At 44.3% G+C, this 21,568-nt stretch overlaps 1 protein-coding gene across 4 annotated transcripts in view; it reads left to right on the top strand.

The window, feature by feature from the left end:
• Positions 1–21,568, top strand: part of gramd1ba (GRAM domain containing 1Ba) — a 178,139-nt gene that overhangs the window by 63,407 nt on the left and 93,164 nt on the right. For 3 of the 4 annotated variants that reach the window (XM_052529648.1, XM_052529647.1, XM_035779761.2), the window contains exon 2: positions 10,418–10,492. The exons of the other annotated variant lie outside the window; for it this stretch is intronic. In XM_052529648.1, the coding sequence (XP_052385608.1) occupies positions 10,418–10,492 (75 nt within the window). The remainder of the gene's footprint in view (positions 1–10,417; positions 10,493–21,568) is intronic. 4 annotated transcript variants of the gene reach the window in all.

The raw sequence follows: 21,568 nt of genomic DNA, 5'->3' as shown, positions 1-21,568 counted from the left end.
GCACATGCAGTCTAGATCTTTTCACATTAGCTCTTTTTCAGAGCAGATCTGATTGGTCGAAAGACCAATTCGTGAAAGAAATCAGAATTAGGGTGCCTGTCTAAACGTAGCCATAGACACCAGCTGGTGACGTCCCAGTCTGTTCTATAAACAGGTTATTTTTACCCCCAAGCTTACCTTCACTCCGAATAGGCTCCTTGGAATGTTACATAAGCCACAGTGCTGAGTATGAATTGTCCTATACATTATAAATAAAACCAGCCCCATGCTATTTATCATCAAACAACAGGAAATGCAGGAATGTACTTAAGAATATGGATACAAATGTTTGATACATACAAATGCCCTTACTGACAGAGTTTGGTCTTCAGTGAATGTAGATGTTATGCACTGCGCTGCCATAATACATAGTTTAAGCAAGAAATAATTTGAATATGACTTAATAATTAATAAATACATTTTATATTTATTCAAATCTGGGTGTATGTTCACTATTGGAAGTTGATGTTTTGGCCTTATACATATTTGATGAGCATAATGTTTATTTCTAGAAGTTGCCTGGTGTTTGTTACTAGCTTCGTCTAGGTTGGAAGAAGTGAGAGAATGCATATTTGAGTCTTATGAGGAGTATTGACTACTATGGTATTGTCCCTGGCTGTTCAGTACTTTCAAATATGTACGATTTGTACCACTTGTAACATTGGTTCTACTGTGATGATAGTTGGAAGACTGGTGAAAATTAATCTCGGCACAGGTTGGCATTTTTTGGGATGACTCATGTAGTGGAGGCAGCTCTACAGGGTAGTCACTCAAATAATCAAATCAGATTTTAAACCTAACCTTAACCACACTGCTAGCCTTATTATGCCTAACCATGACCTTAATTTAAGACCAAAGAGATAATTTTACAATACATATAGCCACTTTGCCGCTGGCCCATCTAGTGGAAATCGCTCACCTCTGCTGTCACTCTCCGGCCTCTATGTCATCAGGCTGCTGATTATCCCGCACACCTGTCACCATGGTCTTGTGCACCTGCGCCTCATGACTCTCATCTGGACTCCATCACCTCCTTGATTATCTTCCCTATATCTGTCCCTCCCCTTGGTTCTTTCCTTGGTTATTGACTCTGGTTTCATGTCGGTGTGTTGTAGCCTAGTGGTTAGAGCGTTGGACTAGTAAATGGAAGGTTACAAGTTCAAATCCCCGAGCTGACAAGGTACAAATCTGTCGTTCTGCCCCTGAACAGGCAGTTAACCCACTGTTCCTAGGCCGTCATTGAAAATAAGAATTTGTTCTTAACTGACTTGCCTAGTAAAATAAAGGTTAAAAAAAAAATCAAATTTATTTATATAGCCCTTCGTACATCAGCTGATATCTCAAAGTGCTGTACAGAAACCCAGCCTAAAACCCCAAACAGCAAGCAATGCAGGTGTAGAAGCACTCCCTAGAAAGGCCAAAACCTAGGAAGAAACCTAGAGAGGAACCAGGCTATGTGGGGTGGCCAGTCCTCTTCTGGCTGTGCCGGGTGGAGATTATAACAGAACATGGCCAAGATGTTCAAATGTTCATAAATGACCAGCATGGTCGAATAATAGTAAGGCAGAACAGTTGAAACTGGAGCAGCAGCATGGCCAGGTGGACTGGGGACAGCAAGGAGTCATCATGTCAGGTAGTCCTGGGGCATGGTCCTAGGGCTCAGGTCCTCCGAGAGAGAGAAAGAAAGAAGGAGAGAATTAGAGAACGCACACTTAGATTCACACAGGACACCGAATAGGACAGGAGAAGTACTCCAGATATAACAGACTGACCCTAGCCCCCCGACACAAACTACTGCAGCATAAATACTGGAGGCTGAGACAGGAGGGGTCAGGAGACAGTGTGGCCCCATCCGAGGACACCCCCGGACAGGGCCAAACAGGAAGGATATAACCCCACCCACTTTGCCAAAGCACAGCCCCCACACCACTAGAGGGATATCTTCAACCACCAACTTACCATCCTGAGACAAGGCTGAGTATAGCCCACAAAGATCTCCGCCACGGCACAACCCAGACAGGATGACCACAACAGTGAATCAACCCACTCAGGTGACGCACCCCCTGCAGGGACGGCATGAGAGAGCCCCAGTAAGCCAGTGACTCAGCCCCTGTAATAGGGTTAGAGGCAGAGAATCCCAGTGGAAAGAGGGGAACCGGCCAGGCAGAGACAGCAAGGGCGGTTCGTTGCTCCAGAGCCTTTCCGTTCACCTTCCCACTCCTGGGCCAGACTACACTCAATCATATGACCCACTGAAGAGATGAGTCTTCAGTAAAGACTTAAAGGTTGAGACCGAGTTTGCGTCTCTGACATGGGTAGGCAGACCATTCCATAAAAATGGAGCTCTATAGGAGAAAGCCCTGCCTCCAGCTGTTTGCTTAGAAATTCTAGGGACAATTAGGAGGCCTGCGTCTTGTGACCGTAGCGTATGTGTAGGTATGTACGGCAGGACCAAATCAGAGAGATAGGTAGGAGCAAGCCCATGTAATGCTTTGTAGGTTAGCAGTAAAACCTTGAAATCAGCCCTTGCTTTGACAGGAAGCCAGTGTAGAGAGGCTAGCACTGGAGTAATATGATCAAATTTTTTGGTTCTAGTCAGGATTCTAGCAGCTTTATCCGGGTAGCCAGAAAGTAGAGCATTGCAGTAGTCTAACCTAGAAGTGACAAAAGCATGGATTAAATTTTCTGCATCATTTTTGGACAGAAAGTTTCTGATTTTTGCAATATTACGTAGATGGAAAAAAGCTGTCCTCGAAATGGTCTTGATATGTTCTTCAAAAGAGAGATCATGGTCCAGAGTAATGCCGAGGTCCTTCACAGTTTTATTTGAAACGACTGTACAACCATTAAGATTAATTGTCAGATTCAACAGAAGATCTCTTTGTTTCTTGGGACCTAGAACAAGCATCTCTATTTTGTCCGAGTTTAATAGTAGAAAGTTTGCAGCCATCCACTTCCTTATGTCTGAAACACATGCTTCTAGCGAGGGCAATTTTGGGGCTTCACCATGTTTCATTGAAATGTACAGCTGTGTGTCATCCGCATAGCAGTGAAAGTTAACATTATGTTTTCGAATAACATCCCCAAGAGGTAAAATGTATAGTGAAAACAATAGTGGTCCTAAAACAGAACCTTGAGGAACACCGAAATGTACAGTTGATTTGTCAGAGGACAAACCATTCACAGAGACAAACTGATATCTTTCCGACAGATAAGATCTCAACCAGGCCAGAACATGTCCGTGTAGACCAATTTGGGTTTCCAATCTCTCCAAAAGAATGTGGTGATCGATGGTATCAAAAGCAGCACTAAGGTCTAGGAGCACGAGGACAGATGCAGAGCCTCGGTCCGATGCCATTAAAATGTAATTTACCACCTTCACAAGTGCCGTCTCAGTGCTATGATGGGGTCTAAAACCAGACTGAAGCATTTCGTATACATTGTTTGTCTTCAGGAAGGCAGTGAGTTGCTGGGCAACAGCCTTCTCTAACATTTTTGAGAGGAATGGAAGATTCGATATAGGCCGATAGTTTATTATTTTTTCTGGGTCAAGGTTTGGCTTTTTCAAGAGAGGCTTTATTACTGCCACTTTTAGTGAGTTTGGTACACATCCAGTGGATAGAGAGCCGTTTATTATGTTCAACATAGGAGGGTCAAGCACAGGAAGCAGCTCTTTCAGTAGTTTAGTTGGAATAGGGTCCAGTATGCAGCTTGAAGGTTTAGAGGCCATGATTATTTTCATCATTGTGTCAAGAGATATAGTACTAAAACACTTGAGCATCTCTCTTGATCCTAGGTCCTAGCGGAGTTGTGCAGACTCAGGACAACTGAGGTTTGGAGGAATACGCAGGTTTAAAGAGGAGTCCGTAATTTGCTTTCTAATAATCATAATCTTTTCCTCAAAGAAGTTCATGAATTTATCACTGCTAAAGTGAAAGTCATCCTCTCTTGGGGAATGCTGCTTTTTAGTTAGCTTTGCGACATTATCAAAAAGGAATTTTGGATTGTTCTTATTTTCCTCAATTAAGTTAGAAAAATAGGATGATCGAGCAGCAGTAAGGGCTCTTCTGTACTGCACGGTACCGTCTTTCCAAGCTAGTCGGAACACTTCCAGTTTGGTGTGGCGTAATTTCCGTTCAAATTTTCTGGAAGCTTGCTTCAGAGCTCGGGTATTTTCTGTGTACCAGGGAGCTAGTTTCTTATGAGAAATGTTTTTAGTTTTTAGGGGTGCAACTGCATCTAGGGTATTGCGCAAGATTAAATTGAGATCCTCAGTTAGGTGGTTAACTGATTTTTGTCCTCTGGCGTCCTTGGGTAGGCAGAGGGAGTTTGGAAGGGCATCAAGGAATCTTTGTGTTGTCTGTGAATTTATAGCACGACTTTTGATGGTCCTTGGTTGGGGTCTGAGCAGATTATTTGTTGCAATTGCAAACGTAATAAAATGGTGGTCCGATAGTCCAGGATTATGAGGAAAAACATTAAGATCCACAACATTTATTCCATGGGACAAAACTACGTCCAGCGTATGACTGTGACAGTGAGTGGGTCCAGAGACATGTTGGACAAAACCCACTGAGTCGATGATGGCTCCGAAAGCCTTTTGGAGTGGGTCTGTGGACTTTTCCATGTGAATATTAAAGTCACCAAAGATTAGAATATTATCTGCTATGACTACAAGGTCCGATAGGAATTCAGGGAACTCAGTGAGAAACGCTGTATATGGCCCAGGAGGCCTGTAAACAGTAGCTATAAAAAGTGATTGAGTAGGCTGCATAGATTTCATGACTAGAAGCTCAAAAGACGAAAACGTCATTTTTCTTTTTTGTAAATTGAAATTTGCTATCGTAAATGTTAGCAACACCTCCGCCTTTGCGGGATGCACGGGGGATATGGTCACTAGTGTAGCCAGGAGGTGAGGCCTCATTTAAAACCTTAAATTCATCAGGCTTAAGCCATGTTTCAGTCAGGCCAATCACATCAAGTTTATGATCAGTGATTAGTTCATTGACTATAATTGCCTTTGAAGTAAGGGATCTAACATTAAGTAGCCCTATTTTGAGATGTGAGGTATCATGATCTCTTTCAGTAATGACAGGAATGGAGGTGGTCTTAATCCTAGTGAGATTGCTAAGGCGAACACCACCATGTTTAGTTTTGCCCAACCTAGGTCGAGGCACAGACACGGTCTCAATGGTGATAGCTGAGCTGACTACACTGACTGTGCTAGTGGCAGACTCCACTATGCTGGCAGGCTGGCTAACAGCCTGCTGCCTGGCCTGCACCCTATTTCATTGTGGAGCTAGAGGAGTTAGAGCCCTGTCTATGTTGGTAGGTAGATAAGATGAGAGCACCCCTCCAGCTAGGATGGAGTCCGTCACTCCTCAGCAGGTCAGGCTTGGTCCTGTTTGTGCGTGAGTCCCAGAAAGAGGGCCAATTATCTACAAATTCTATCTTTTGGGAGGGGCAGAAAACGGTTTTCAACCAGCGATTGAGTTGTGAGACTCTGCTGTAGAGCTCATCACTCCCCCTAACTGGGAGGGGGCCAGAGACAATTACTCGATGCCGACACATCTTTCTTGCTGGTATGCACGCAGAAGCTATGTTGCGCTTGGTGATCTCTGACTGTTTCATCCTAACATCGTTGGTGCCGACGTGGATAACAATATCTCTATACTCTCTACACTCGCCAGTTTTATCTTTAGCCAGCACCATCTTCAGAAATTAGATTAGCCTTAACATCGGTAGCCCTGCCCCCTGGTAGACAGTGTATGATCGCTGGATGATTCGTTTTAAGTATAATACTGCGGGTAATGGAGTCGCCACTGACTAGAGTTTTCCATTTGTCAGAGCTAATGGTGGGAAGCTTCGGCGTCTCAGACCCCGTAACGGGAGGAGTAGAGACCAGAGAAGACTCGGCCTCTGACTCCGACCCGCTGCTTAATGGGGAAAACCGGTTGAAAGTTTCTGTCGGCTGAATGAGCGACATCGGTTGAGCTTTCCTACAGCAGTTCCTTCCAGAAACCGTGAGAAAGTTGTCCGGCTGCGGGGACTGTGCCAGGGGATTTATACTACTATCTGTACTTACTGGTGGCACAGACGCGGTTTCATCCTTTCCTACACTGAATTTACCCTTGCCTAATGATTGCGTCTGAAGCTGGGCTTGTAGCACAGCTATCCTCGCCGTAAGGCGAGTACAGCGACTACAATTAGAAGGCATCATGTTAATGTTACTACTTAGCTTCGGCTGTTGGAGGTCCTGACGAATCGTGTCCAGATAAAGCGTCCGGAGTGAAAAAGTTGAGGAAAAAATAAATAAATATATGAACGGTAATTAAAAAGTGAAAACCGTAAAGTTGTCAGGTAGCAAAATAGGTTGGCAACAAAACGCACAGCAACTCGAAAACAAGCCTGCAAGTTGTGACCGGAAATGACCAGACTCCGCTTGTTTCATTTATTTATTAAAACACTCACTCCCAGAACTTGCTTCCCGACTCTCAGCGCACTTGTTACATCTGCCTCCAGGACAAGATTAATCCCAATAAATGTCAACCTGCAATCTCGACACCCTGAACCAAATTGGGGCCGAATTTTGGGGTGTTCACAAGAGATGAGGTGAAGCCCATCTCTAACTTTATACTACAGCCATCCCAGGAGACAAAGTGCGAAGCTACAATTCAAGCTCATTACTGTAAAATAGATAGTTCTGGAGCTGACAAGCGTGCTAGTCCCCTGACATGTACAGCCTTACAGAGGAGAGCCAAAGGTACTGTCTACGTCCCAAATGACACCCTATTACCTATGTTGTGCTCTACTTTTGGGGCCCATAGGGTTCTGGTCAAAAGTAGTGTACTATATAGGGAATAGGGTGCTATTTGAGACATAACCCATGTAAAAGTGCCAGGGGACAGTACTGGAAGGAGTTACATGGCTATATTAAATATTCTCAACCAACACTGCTTTGTGAAGACCTGGGTCAAAAGTAGTGCATTATATAGGGAATAGGGCGCCATTTGAAATGCAACTCTGATTTGCTAAATATAAAACAGTACTGCTGCTTACATATCCCAGCCAGCCTTTAGTTTCCGGTGCTCTGACACACAGCCTGGATGGCAGACTGTTTCTGCACCCACGCCTTGTTGTTGTCATGGCAAGTCTTGCCAAGTTGGCTATTGCAGAAACAGACTGGCTCCCAGGCTGCTCTGACGGTATATTAGTTGCTGCGGGAGGTGGCACTTTTTCTTTGTCTCACTCTTTCTTGTGGTACATGTGAGGCAGATTGTAGTCGTGCCACTCTTGGTTGTGTGAAGAGGCCTATTCAACAAATGGAGGCTTGTCTTTTGTTTTTGTCTTTGGATACCCCTTCACGGAAAACATCTCACTGTATTTGCATAAATGTTGCTGCCTTATAACTGGCAACAATGCAAGGAAGACTTTCAATAGGACAAATTATAGCTTCCAGTGACAAGATGACCAGAGACACAGTATATGTCTCTACAGGCCAGTTTCCCGGACACAGATTAATCCTAGTTATAGACTAGAAACAAGACATAGCTATTTACGACTATGATTAGTCAAATCACATTAAGGAACGACTCCTGGCCTTACCATAACATATTTACCCTCATTGTTGACAAAGTCAAATCAAATGTTATTTGTGACATGCGCCGAATACAACACCTTACTGTGAAATGCATACTTACAAGCTCTTAACCAACAATGCAGTTTTAAGAAAATACAGTTAAGAAAAGATTTACTGGGCCTCCCGGGTGGCGCAGCGGTTAAGGGCGCTGTACTGCAGCGCCAGCTGTGCCATCCGAGTCCCTGGGTTCGCGCCCAGGCTCTGTCGTAACCGGCCGCGACCGGGAGGTCAGTGGGGCGACGCACAATTGGCCTAGCGTCGCCCGGGTTAGGGAGGGCTTGGTCGGTAGGGGTGTCCTTGTCTCATTGCGCACCAGCGACTCCTGTGGCGGGCTGGGCGCAGTGTGCGCTAGCCAAGGTGGCCAGGTGCACAGTGTTTCCTCCGGTGCATTGGTGCGGCTGGCTTCCGGACGCATGACTTTCAACCTTCAGTCTCTCCCGAGCCCGTACGGGAGTTGTAGCGATGAGACAAGATAGTAGCTACTACAACAATTGGACACCATGAAATTGGGGAGAAAAACGGGTAAAATTCAACAACAAAAAAATATACTAATAAACTAAAGTAAAAAAATAAAATATAAAAAGTAATACAATAAAATAACAAATAGTCTGTGCTGCTCTCTAGTGGGGGCTTTATCCTTTTTTCTGTCTGTTTACTGGTTTACTGTCAGTTTTATTTACTTTGGTTTTATGAGTTTGACATTTGACATTGTGTGTTGTCTAAGTAATCAGATTATCCTATTTGCTTTGGGATTTGGTTAAATACCTTTTGTGGGACTTTTAAATTAATAATATACACTACCGTTAAGTTTGAGGTCACTTAGAAATGTCCTTGTTTTTTATAGAAAAGTACATTTTGTTGTCCGTTAAAATAACATAAAATTGACCATAAATACAGTGTAGACATTGTTAATGTTAAACTGTTGTTCTGATTAAAGAAGCAATTAAACTGGCCTTCTTTAGAATGGTTGAGTATCTGGAGAATCAGCATTTGTGTGGGTTTGATTACAGGCTCAAAATACGCCTATGTAGATATTCCATACAAAATCAGCCATTTGTCTACACTGTATTTCTGATCAATTTGATGTTATTTTAAATGGTCAAATTAATATGCATTTATTTCAAAAACAAGGACAATTCTAAGTGACCCCAAACTTTTTAACGGTAGTGTATACCCATTGATTCTTGAAATGTGTAACTTCTAGATGGTCAGTCCTTGCATGCATAGCTCTGTCGAAGCATTTGAGAGGGGTTACATTTCTCCCTCAGCGTTTTACCGAAACAGTAGAAAGGTGCCTGCTTTGTTATTGTTTGAACTGCAGATGACCCCTAGGTGTCACGCGCACATTCTCACACACGTATACACATTGAACACACACACACAGACAAACACACAGAGATCTCTGGTTGCATGTGGTAAACTACACCTAACACTGTCTCTCTGTGGTGTGTTTCCCCAGCAGGGAGAGCAGCCTACAACACACGTTACATCTAACACTGTCTCTCTGTGGTGTGTTTCCTCAGCAGGGAGAGCAGCCTGCAACACACATTACACCTAACACTGTCTCTCTGTGGTGTGTTTCCCCAGCAGGGAGAGCAGCCTGCAACACACATTACACCTAACACTGTCTCTCTGTGGTGTGTTTCCCCAGCAGGGAGAGCAGCCTGCAACACACATTACACCTAACACTGTCTCTCTGTGGTGTGTTTCCTCAGCAGGGAGAGCAGCCTACAACACACCTTACACCTAACACTGTCTCTCTGTGGTGTGTTTCCTCAGCAGGGAGAGCAGCCTACAACACACCTTACACCTAACACTGTCTCTCTGTGGTGTGTTTCCTCAGCAGGGAGAGCAGCCTGCAACACACGTTACACCTAACACTGTCTCTCTGTGGTGTGTTTCCCCAGCAGAGAGAGCAGCCTACAACACACATTACACCTAACACTGTCTCTCTGTGGTGTGTTTCCTCAGCAGGGAGAGCAGCCTACAACACACGTTACATCTAACACTGTCTTTCTGTGGTGTGTTTCCCCAGCAGAGAGAGCAGCCTACAACACACATTACACCTAACATTGTCTCTCTGTGGTGTGTTTCCCCAGCAGAGAGAGCAGCCTACAACACACGTTACACCTAACACTGTCTCTCTGTGGTGTTTTTCCCCAGCAGAGAGAGCAGCCTACAACACACATTACACCTAACACTGTCTCTCTGTGGTGTGTTTCCTCAGCAGGGAGAGCAGCCTACAACACACGTTACATCTAACACTGTCTTTCTGTGGTGTGTTTCCCCAGCAGAGAGAGCAGCCTACAACACACATTACACCTAACACTGTCTCTCTGTGGTGTGTTTCCCCAGCAGAGAGAGCAGCCTACAACACACGTTACACCTAACACTGTCTTTCTGTGGTGTGTTTCCTCAGCAGGGAGAGCAGCCTACAACACACGTTACATCTAACACTGTCTCTCTGTGGTGTGTTTCCCCAGCAGGGAGAGCAGCCTACAACACACGTTACATCTAACACTGTCTTTCTGTGGTGTGTTTCCCCAGCAGGGAGAGCAGCCTACAACACACGTTACATCTAACACTGTCTCTCTGTGGTGTGTTTCCCCAGCAGAGAGAGCAGCCTACAACACACATTACACCTAACACTGTCTCTCTGTGGTGTGTTTCCTCAGCAGGGAGAGCAGCCTACAACACACGTTACATCTAACACTGTCTTTCTGTGGTGTGTTTCCCCAGCAGGGAGAGCAGCCTACAAAGCAGCCATGAGGAGGACTCTGCTCACTTCTTGACCCCTCATAGCCGGGAGGAGAGGTGTGTAGGGTGTTCGTATTTGTGTGCCTGGGGGTGTGTGTGTGTGACTTGCGTGCATATGCATGTTCAAAAAAAGACAATGAGAGAGCAAATAAAAATGATATGTATTGCTCATAAAGACTTTTGGAAGACATTGTGTTTTTAATGTATCGCTTATCAGCCAACTTAACCCAACTTGCTAGCATGCAAAGAGATGCCGGGGCAGCAGGGTAGCCTAGTGGTTAGAGTGTTGGACTAGTAACCGGAAGGTTGCAAGTTCAAGCCCCCGAGCTGTCGTTCTGCCCCTGAACAGGCAGTTAACCCACAGGCCGTCATTGAAAATAAGAATTTGTTCTTAACTGACTTGCCTAGTTAAATAAAGGTAAAATAAAAAATTATGGTCTGAGATCTGTGAAGTACCTGCATTGTTCTAATAATTCCACTAGAGGGCAGTGCTGCTACACAGGAGGACTGCTGCACAGTACTGCAGGTTTAGAGTCAATTAGAGAGAGGGGACAATGTGCATGACCAAGTGTGAGAGAAAGGGAGAAGGAAAGACCGGAGGGAGAAGGGAAGTCCCCCTGACTGTTTTAAAGAGGGGTGTTCAATTCACAAGTGTTAAATTGGAGGTGTTAAGTTGCTTTGAAACAAATTTTTGTCAGATGTTACTATGGAATACTGAAGTATAATTACAAGCATTTCATGTGGCAAAGGCTTTTATTGACAATCACTTGAAGTTGATGCAAAGAGTAAATATTTGCAGTGTTGACCCTTCTTTTTCAAGACCTCTGCAATCCGCCCTGGCATGCTGTCAATTAAATTCTGGGCCACATCCTGACTGATGGCAGCCCATTCTTGCATAATCAATGCTTGGAGTTTGTCCGAATTTGTGGGTTTTTGTTTGTTCACCCGCCTCTTGAGGATTGACCACAAGTTCTCAATGGGATTAAGGTCTGGTGAGTTTCCTGGCCATGGACCCAAAATATCGATGTTATGTTCCTCGATCCACGTAGTTATCACTTCTACCTTTATGGCAAGGTGATCCATAATGCTGGAAAAGGCATTGTTCGTCACGAAACTGTTTGTGGATGGTTGGGGGAAGTTGCTCTTGGAGGATGTGTTGGTACCATTCTTTATTCATGGCTGTGTTCTTAGGCAAAATTGTGAGTGAGCCCACTCCCTTGGCTGAGAAGCAACCCCACACATGAATGGTCTCAGGATGCTTTACTGTTGGCATGACACAGGACTGATGGTAGCGCTCACCTTGTCTTCTCCCGACAAGCTTTTTTTCCAGATGCCCCAAACAATATGAAAAGGGATTCATCAGAGAAAATGACTTTACCCCAGTCCTCAGTAGTTCAATCCCTGTACCTTTTGCAGTATATCTGTCTGGCCCTGATATTTTTCCTGGAAAGAAGTGGTTCATTGCTGCCCTTCTTGACACCAGGCCATCCTCAAAGTCTTTGCCTCACTGTGCGTGCAGATGCACTCACACCTGCTTGCTGCCATTCCTGAGCAAGCTCTTTACTGGTGGTGCCCCGATCCCGCAGCTGAATCAACTTTAGGAGACGGTCCTGGCGCTTGCTGGACTTTCTTGGGCGCCCTGAAGCCTTCTTCACAGCAATTGAACCACTCTCCTTGAAGTTCTTGATGATCTGATAAATGGTTGATTTAGGTGCAATCTTACTGGCAGCAATATCCTTGCCTGTGAAGCACATTTTGTGCAAAGCAATGATGACGGCACGTGTTTCCTTGCAGGTAACCGTGCTTGACAGAGGAAGAACAATGATTCCAAGCACCACCCTCCTTTTGAAGCTTCCAGTCTGTTATTCAAACTCAATCAGCATGACCGAGTGATCTCCAGCCTTGTCCTCGTCAACACTCACACCTGTGTTAACGAGAGAATCACTGACATGGTGTCAGCTGGTCCTTTTGTGGCAGGGCTGAAATGCAGTGGAAATGTTTTTAGGGATTCAGTTCATTTGCATGGCACAGAGGGACTTTGCAATTAATTGCAATTCATCTGATCACTCTTCATAACATTCTGGCGTATATGCAATTTGCCATCATACAAACTGAGGCAGCAGACTTTGTGAAAATTCATATTTGTGTCATTCTCAAAACTTTTGGCCACGACTGTATATCTAACCAGACAGGTATCACTCAGAGGCTCACTAACAGACCCCTGGCACACCGATGCATTTATTTATGGCCACCTTCCACCTGAATGATTTATGACCCTGCAAATGTGGTCACGTCTGCACTTTTGCATCCCCCTTGAAGGTCTTTTTCACAGCTGCCCGGAAGACTGTGTGCATGTGTGTGTGTGAGATGTCAGAGAAAGCGTGTGTGACTCTAGCGCTGGGCGATATGGCCAAAATATCATATCATATGGTATTTTTCCCATTATTGACATTATTTGATGTTGTTTTATTTTTTTGATTCATTAAAGTTCTAAATTTGCTTTATGAGTAGTGCGTGACCCTAGGGTGGCAACACATATATTCTAAGTGAATTCAAAGGGTCTTTCTCCTTTTGGATTGTTTTATACTGTTCAACTTCAATTTAAAATTATTTCCTGCATTAACATCAATTTCTGCATTTCCTGCACTCATTTGAGTTCATTCCATACTGCCACGATATGGGCAAAAATACTAGGCCTTATTTTTAACCAAATGTTGCAATTGCAATTTAGATCAATACACTTGGGTGAAATTTGGAATCATGGAAATAGAATGTTTATTATAATTCTATAGTTAGAATATAAATAATAGTGGGTACTTTGAATACAGTGTTGTTTGACATGACAACGTATGAAAATGCCATGGACGAGTTATTGTGACAGGGAAGGAACCAAATTGACGTTCAGTGTTTCCTAGGGGACACTATAATCTTTAGCTACATTAAATTCCTCTTTGATTTAGAAGATACTGTTGCACAAACATGCTGATTTAAGCCTCCTCCAGTACTGGTATCAGGCTGTAGTAGCTAGCTACGTTTGCTCTGACTCAGGACTTGTATTAGCGAGTTATCTAGCCAGCTAACTAGCGATGAGCATTAGTGGCAAACACGATTTAGCTTAACTTGCTAAGAAAATACGAACTAGCTGTTTGCAGATGTAAGAAGCAAAAACTAATATTGTAATTCTAGAACGCTTGTGGATTTAAATTCAGATTAAAGTGGAAACAACATCGTTGTCATCAATATTGTCGAGTGGTCAAGCAACAACAAATGCGCTCTTTGAGTGACGGAATCGGACTAGGTCTGTGTGGAACGCGGAGAGGGATGACTCAAGTAGCGGAGTAAACTATAAAAATGGACGTTACACATGGCGTATCACAGTTAACAAACCAAACATTCAGATACCATTATAGAAGGTAAAGTACAAACCCAAGCTGGTCCGTGCATAAGTACCGGTGTATAGTCAAATACGGTATACCGCCCAGTCCTATGTGACTCATAATTATGTTCTGGCTGTGCACCTGTCTTACGTTGTAAAACAAAACAGTGGCTAGCTGCTAGAGTGTTAGGACTGAGTCTAGTTACTCATCTCCGATATATTCAGATACTGCCCAAGACATGAATTTGATTTGAATACCTACTGGTTGGCGGATATTTGAATACGTATTTAACCCAGGTCTGGGTTAACCTTAACCATGAGTGAGGAAAATGCAAAACTGACACAAGATCAGCATCTAGGTAGAGCTTTATCCTACACCTTCAAATTAAGCTTCTAAAAAAAAAATTCAAAATTGTTTTCATACAGGTCCGACAGTGGGACAGGCAAGGTGAGGTAAGAATTGTCTCTTTGTGCAGAGAATGTGCTAAAATATGGTTGCTGAATCATGACTTCCGGTCCAAGATGATGAAAATGCCATTGTTTTAGTTTCTGGACAAACTACACCTCTCATTGTGTGAAGAGTATTCAGCCTTTTGTATTTGTCGAACTGTCTGTTTCTGGTGTTTTGTTAGTTCCAGGTGCAAAGTATTGTGTGTATGTGTGTATGCATGCGTGACCATAATCTGGTTGATAGGCAGAGCCGTGCCCATCAGAGAGAGTGTTCACTGTGGAAGCACTGGAATGGTTATGCAACGTTTAACACTAGAAAGGACTTGAGGACCCCCAAGCCAATGATGCATCTTTTGGACGTCAACATTCTAACCGTCTAATAATGCTATCGGAAAACTAATAATTTGGTTGCATTTATGAAGGTTTTAGGTAAAATTAGAATACAAAAATGTGTTACTGTAAGCCAGGGTCCCCAATTTGTTTCTGACTGGCCAAATAAAATACTCAAATTAAAGACTCTAAAATCAGCAAGAAATTAGCTTAAAGTGATTTTCATTTAGGAAATATGTTCCCAAGTATTCTCACTCATAAATAGAGAGGCATATCTGATCATATCCCAATGTAGTCAAGGTTAGAAAATACTCAATCAATGTTTTTGTCAAATACTACATCTGTATTTGCCAGCAGCATACCACCCTGCATCCCACAGCTGGCTTGCTTCTGAAGCTAAGCAGGGTTGGTCCTGTTTGGTAGACCAGATGCTGCTGGAAGTGGTGTTGGAGGGCCAGTAGGAGGCACCCTTTCCTCTGGTCCAATCATATAAGTGATTGGGGACATTGTCCTGTGTAGGGTGCTGTCTTTCGGATGGGACGTTAAATGGGTTTCCTGACTCTCTGTCGTCACTTAAGATCCCATGGCACTTATCGTAAGAGTAGGAGTGTTAACCCCGGTGTCCGAGCTAAATTCCCCATCTGGCCCTCATACCATCATGGTCACCTAATCATCCCCAGCTTACAATTGGTTCATTCATCCCCCCTCCTCTCCCCTGTAACTATTCCCCAAGTTGTTGCTGTGAATGTGTTCTCAGTCAATTTACCTGATAAAATAAGGGTTAAATCAAAATAAAATAAAACATATGTTTGGGATTCTTGCGGTCAATTTGCAGTGTACAAATTATTTATAACTACGTTCGGGCCCCATCACCATCCGCTAAAGGAGAAATCGACCCATGGCTGAATGTAATTGGGGCTACTGTACTGTATGTACAAATGAAAAAACATCAGGAAGATAAACATTGTACTTTTGGGGGGCAGGTCTATAGAAACATGGAAATAAGAAAATGTTTTTCAAAACACAAATTTTAAGTTTTCTTATGCTACTACTCTTTGCTTAGTAGCCTGAGCTACACTTTATGACCAAAGGTATGTGGACACATGCTCCCCCTTTGATGCTATAACAGCCTCCACTCTTCTGGGAAGGCTTTCCAATAGACTTTGGAACATTGCTGTGGGGACTTGCTTCCATTCTGCCACGAGCATTAGTGAGGTTGGGCACTGATGTTAGGTGATTACGCGTGGCACGCAGTCGGCTTTCCAATTTCTCCCAAATGTGTTCAATGGAGTGAAGGTCACGGCTCTGCGCAAGCCAGTTACATTTCTGTGTGGACCTCGCTTTGTGCACAGAAGCATTGTCATGCTGAAACAGGAAAGGGCCTTCCCCAAACTCTTGCCACAAAGTTGGAAAAACCTAATTGTCTAGAATGTCATTGTATGCTGTAGCGTTAGGATTTCCCTTCACTGGAACTAAGAGGCCTTGCCCGAACCATGAAAAACCCCAGCCCCAGAACATTATTCCTCATCCACCAAACTTTACAGTTGGCACTATGCATTGGGGCAGGTAGCGTTCTCCTGGCATCCGCCAAACCCAGATTATTCCGTCGGACTGTCAGCTGGTGAAGCGTGATTCATAACTCCAGATAATGCGTTTCTACTGCTTCAGAGTGTAATGGCGGCGCGCTTTACACCACTCCAGCCGATGCTTGGCATTGCGCATGGTGATCTTAGGATTGTGTATGGTAGCATTTTATGACGTTACCGACGAACAGTTCTCGTGCTGACATTGCTTCCAGAGGCAGTTTTGAACTCGGTTGTGAGTGTTGCAACCAAGGACACATGATTTTTATGCCCTACACACTTCAGCACTCGGCGGTCCTGTTCTGTGAGCTTGTGTGTCCTACCACTTCACGGTAGAGCCGTTGTTGCTCCAAGACGTTTCCACTTCACAACTAACAGCACTTACAGTTTGTTGAACTGACTTGATAGAAAGGTGGCATTCTATGACGGTGACACGTTGAAAGTCTCCGAACAGCTAAGGCCATTCTACTTCTAATGTTTCTCTATGGAGCTGTGTGCTCGATTTTCTACACCTGTCAGCAATGGGTGTGGCTGAAATAGCAGAATCCACTCATTTGAAGAGGTGTCCACAGTGCATTTGGAAAGTATTCAGACCCCTTCCCTTTTTCCACATTTTGTTACCTTACAGCCTTATTCTAAAATGTATTTGTGTTTTTTTACCCAGAATCTACACATAATAGCCCATAATGACAAAGTTAAAACTGTTATATATATATTACAAAAACATACCTTATTGACATAAGTATTTAGACCCTTTGCTATGAGACTCGAATTTGAGCTCAGGTGCATCCTGTTTCCATTGATCATCCTTGAGATGTTTCTACAACTTGATTGGAGTCTATATGTGGTACATTTAAATAGATTGGACATGATTTGGAAAGGCACACACGTCTCTATTAGGTCCCACAGTTGACAGTGCATGTCAGAGCAAAAACCAAGTCATGAGGTCGAAGGAATTGTCCGTAGAACTCCGAGACAGGATTGTGTCGAGGCATGGATCTGGAGTAGGGTACCAAAAAATGTATACAGTATTGAAGGTCCCCAAGAACACAGTGGCCTCCGTCATTCTTAAATGGAAGAAGTTTGCAACCACCAAAACTGTTCCTAGAGCTGGCCGGCTGGCCAAACTGAGCAATTGGGGGAGAAGGGCCTTGGTCAGGGAGGTGAACCTAATGGTCACTCTGACAAAGCTCCCGAATTCCTTTGTGGAGATGGGAGAACCTTCCAGAAGGACAACCATCTATGCAGCATTCCACCAATCAAGCCTTCATGGTAGAGTGGCCAGACCGAAGCCACTCCTCAGTAAAAGGCACATGACAGCCCGCTTGCAGTTTGCCAAAAGACACCTAAAGACTCTCAGACCATGTGAAACAAGATACTCTGGTCTGATGAAACCAAGATTCAACTCTTTGGCCTGAATGCCAAGTGTCATGTCTGGAGGAAACCTGGCACCATCCCATCGGTGAAGCATGGTGGTGGCAGCATCATGCTGTGGGGATGTTTTTCCAGCGGCAGGGACAGGGAGACTAGTGAAGATCGAGGGAAAGATGAACGGAGCAAAGTACAGAGCGATCCTTGCTGAAATTCTGCTCCAGAGCACTCAGGACCTCAGACTGGTGGCGACCATAAGCACACAGCCAAGACAACACAGGAGTGGCTTCGGGACAAGTCTCTGAATGTCCTTGAGTGGCCCAGCCTGAGCCTGGACTTTAATCCGATCAAACGTTTCTGCAGAGACCTGAAAATAGCTGTGCAGCGACGCTCCCCATACAACCTGACAGAGCTTGAGAGGATCTGCAGAGAAGAATGGGAGAAACTCCCCAAATACAAGTGTGCCAAGCTTGTAGCTTCATACCCAAGAAGACTCAAGGCTGTATTTGCTGCCAAAGGTGCTTCAATAAAGTACTGAGCAAAGGGTCTGAATACTTATGTTTTGCTTTATCATTATGGGATATTGTGTGTAGATTGAGGGGGGAAAAGGCTGTATGGTAACAAAGTGGAAAAGGTCAAGGGTTCTGAATACTTGTTTGGTTGTAGTGGATAATAATATCCGGTTTTCTCTTCATGTCCTGTCAATGGCAGCTGTCGGAAAAAATGGTGCTAACGACAGAAATGTTATTTCTTGCCTTGCACTGGTATAGTGTGAGTGTTGACTTGTCATTCTTCAGCACCGTTGTGGAGTAAAACAGCTGTGCAAGTGCATATTTTGCACAGAGAGGGTGAGCTCCCATCTCGCTTTGTTCATGGTGCCGACTAGGATTGTTTTATTTGCAAGCAACTTGTTCGCCAATGACAGTGAAGTGAAGAAATTGTCCATGGTGATATTTCTCCCCTTGCCAGCATAATGTTCCACAAGCCACATCACCACATTCTCTGAAACTTGCTCACCTGCTGCCCAATGTGGATCTTTTCTGAAACGGTGTTCCTCTCTCCTGTCTCACCATCTCATTTGTAGTTGGCCCGGGCATACCGTTCTGGCTTTTTTATGACTAGGCTGATATAGGGTACATACCATTTTGAGATTATAAATACAATATACCAATGTAGATTCAGGCTGAGGCTCAGAATCAAGAGAAGGAGTATCAGAGGCAGGCCCAGGCCCTAACGTCGTCGGGGAGAAGGAGCAGAGCAGGCCCTACCGTCGGGAGAAGGAGCAGAGCAGGCCCTGCCGTCGGGAGAAGGAGGGGCAACGGGTTAAACCATTCAAATAATGACAAAGACTGCGGGGAGCATGACTTTCAAAATGTCATAAAATAAATACATGAATAAGCAGTCAGAATGCCTGCTTTAGTGGTTTTAGTGTTAAAGGGGTAAAGTAGAATTCCTGATTTAGTGGTTCTAGTGTTAAAGGGGTAAAGTAGAATGCCTGCTTTAGTGGTTTTAGTGTTAAAGGGGTAAAGTAGAATTCCTGATTTAGTGGTTCTAGTGTTAAAGGGGTAAAGTAGAATGCCTGCTTTAGCGGTCCTAGCGTTAAAGGGGTAAAGTAGCTTTCCTCGACTCCTTTCCTTGACTCCTTTCCTTCATGTGCCCTGATCTGGAGGCAGGTCACTGGATCAAATTACAGTGAAAACAATCTGTCTCTGTGCCCTTGAACAAGGCACTTCACCCAAATTACTCCAAGGGTGCTGGAGAATGGTGACCCTGGCCATGAGCCCACTCCCTGCAGGTGTCTCAGGAGGAGTTGGGAGAAGAAAGAAACACATTTCCATGACACGCTAGTGCAATTCTGTGACAGGATAAATATAGGACCCCCCCAAATTATTTGTTATTAATTATCTTAAGAAATGGAACAGGTGAGAGCAGATTTCTAGTAGTCGTTCCCGATTGCTTTCACCTCTTTTCAGATCAGTGCAGAATATAAGTCAATAAAATAGAACTGTATTGTCCATTTCTAAGCAAGAACAGCGTGGCCTGAGAGTCAAACCACATGGGACAAACGAGTGAGACCGAATATAAGGAATTGTCATATGAAGATAGCAGAGAGAGAGGGGCGGTTTTGTGTGCATGCATCTTTGTGTGTGTGTGCGCTTGTCTGAGCACGCGTATCTGTTCAGGGATCTCTGTTCAGAGGTCAGAGTGGTGTTTGCTGCTCTGATCTGAGGAGATAGAGGGTGCTTCAGTGATGCAGTGGGGATTCATATTACATCTGATGATTCATCACCACCATACTGCAGCATGCAGCAGACCAGGGTTATCTGAACCCCTACACACACACACACACACACACACACACACACACACACACACACACACACACACACACACACACACACACACACACACACACACACACACACACACACACACACACACACACACACACACACACACACACACACACACACACACACACACACACGCACTCCACTACAGCCAGACAAGAGCTAAAAGTTTTAAGGTGTAACAGTTAAAACTCCCAAATGTTAACGTTTCTCTCGCCCTCATTCCAGCCCATCACTTTCTTTCACTAAACTCCTCTTTCCATCTCAGATTAATTCCCTCAGCCTCTCCTCCCCTGACTTTGTGCTCATTTAGATTAAGGTGCTAGATAGCATATAATTATGTTGCTAATTATAGCCTTGCTGAGTTACTAATGTCTCGGTAGTCTCACTATATTGTGTTGGTGGCATCGTGAGAGAAACTGTGTGCCATGCTGAGTAGGGGGAAGTTTCCCCTAGATGCTGATTTTGTGTCAGTTTAACGTTTCCCCTCACTAATGGTTTAGGTAAAGAAAGGCTAATCCTAGATCTATACCTAAGGAACACTTCTCCCAGGAGCAGTGTCAACCTTTCTATGGGAGGCTCGTAGAAGAGCAGATGCTAGGCTAAGGGATTAGCACCACAGCCTAGAGGCTCTGTTTCTGATGCTAACCGAGCCCGACAGGCACTCTGTCTGTCACCTGACTTCCCTCGCCGCCCTCTCATTGGTTGGCCGGTATAAAGCAGCATGGCTAAAAATACCAAATAAGGTTATAGAGGGGACTGAGAGCCAGTGTGTGGGCGCTCTGGGGCCTGGCCCTTTGAACTCTGGCTTGGTGTGTGTCCCTGCTGCGCCGCTCCAAGCATAGGAAGCTGTGTGTGTGTGCAGAAGTAGCTGTGTGTGTGTTTGTATGCGTGCGTACATGAGTGTGTAAGGAGAGCCTTGGGTCCACAGTGATCTCAGCCACATCTCCAGAGACCAAGCACAGGAAATCAGCAGGCCCACATCCAGAGCTGCAATTACAGTGAATATACAGCAGCAATGTAGGCCGGCTAGAACACCTTGCATGGCATACCGCAGTTCTGTCAGACGGGTTCGATTCACAGGTCCGCCCTTAGGTCTCTCTCGTTCAACCCTGTATGTTGTTTTGTAATAATAATATATGGGACTTACACAGAGTATACAAAACAGGAACACTTGCTCTTTCCATGACATAAACTGACCAGGTGAATCCAGGTTAAAGCTATGATCCCTTATTGAAGTCACTTGTTAAATCCACTTCAAATCTAATTTTATCACATACACATGGTTAGCAGATGTTAATGCAAGTGTAGCTAAATGCTTGTTTTTTTGTTCAGTGTAGATGAAGGGGAGGAGACCGGTTAAAGAAGGATTTTTATGCTTTGAGACAATTAAGACATGGATTGTGTATGTATGCCATTCAGAGGGATATTGAAGTGCCTCTGAACAGGTATTACGTTCCAGGTGCATTGGTGTGAAGGTGTCAAGAACTGCAACGCTGTGTACAGTATCAAGAATGGTCCACCACCCAAAGGACATCCAGCCAACTTGACACAACTGTGGGAAGCATTGGATTCAACATGGTCCAGCATCCCTGTGGAGTCCAGGCCTCTTCAAATATTAGGTTTTACTAATGTTTGGTATACTCAGTGTATATAGCACTTTTCAATGACC

The sequence above is a fragment of the Oncorhynchus keta genome, chromosome 11 (genome assembly GCF_023373465.1).
Source record: "Oncorhynchus keta strain PuntledgeMale-10-30-2019 chromosome 11, Oket_V2, whole genome shotgun sequence".
Classification (NCBI taxonomy): Eukaryota; Metazoa; Chordata; class Actinopteri; order Salmoniformes; family Salmonidae; genus Oncorhynchus; species Oncorhynchus keta.
Note: the sequence above shows the minus strand (reverse complement) of the source record. Positions and strands in the feature narration are given on the sequence as shown.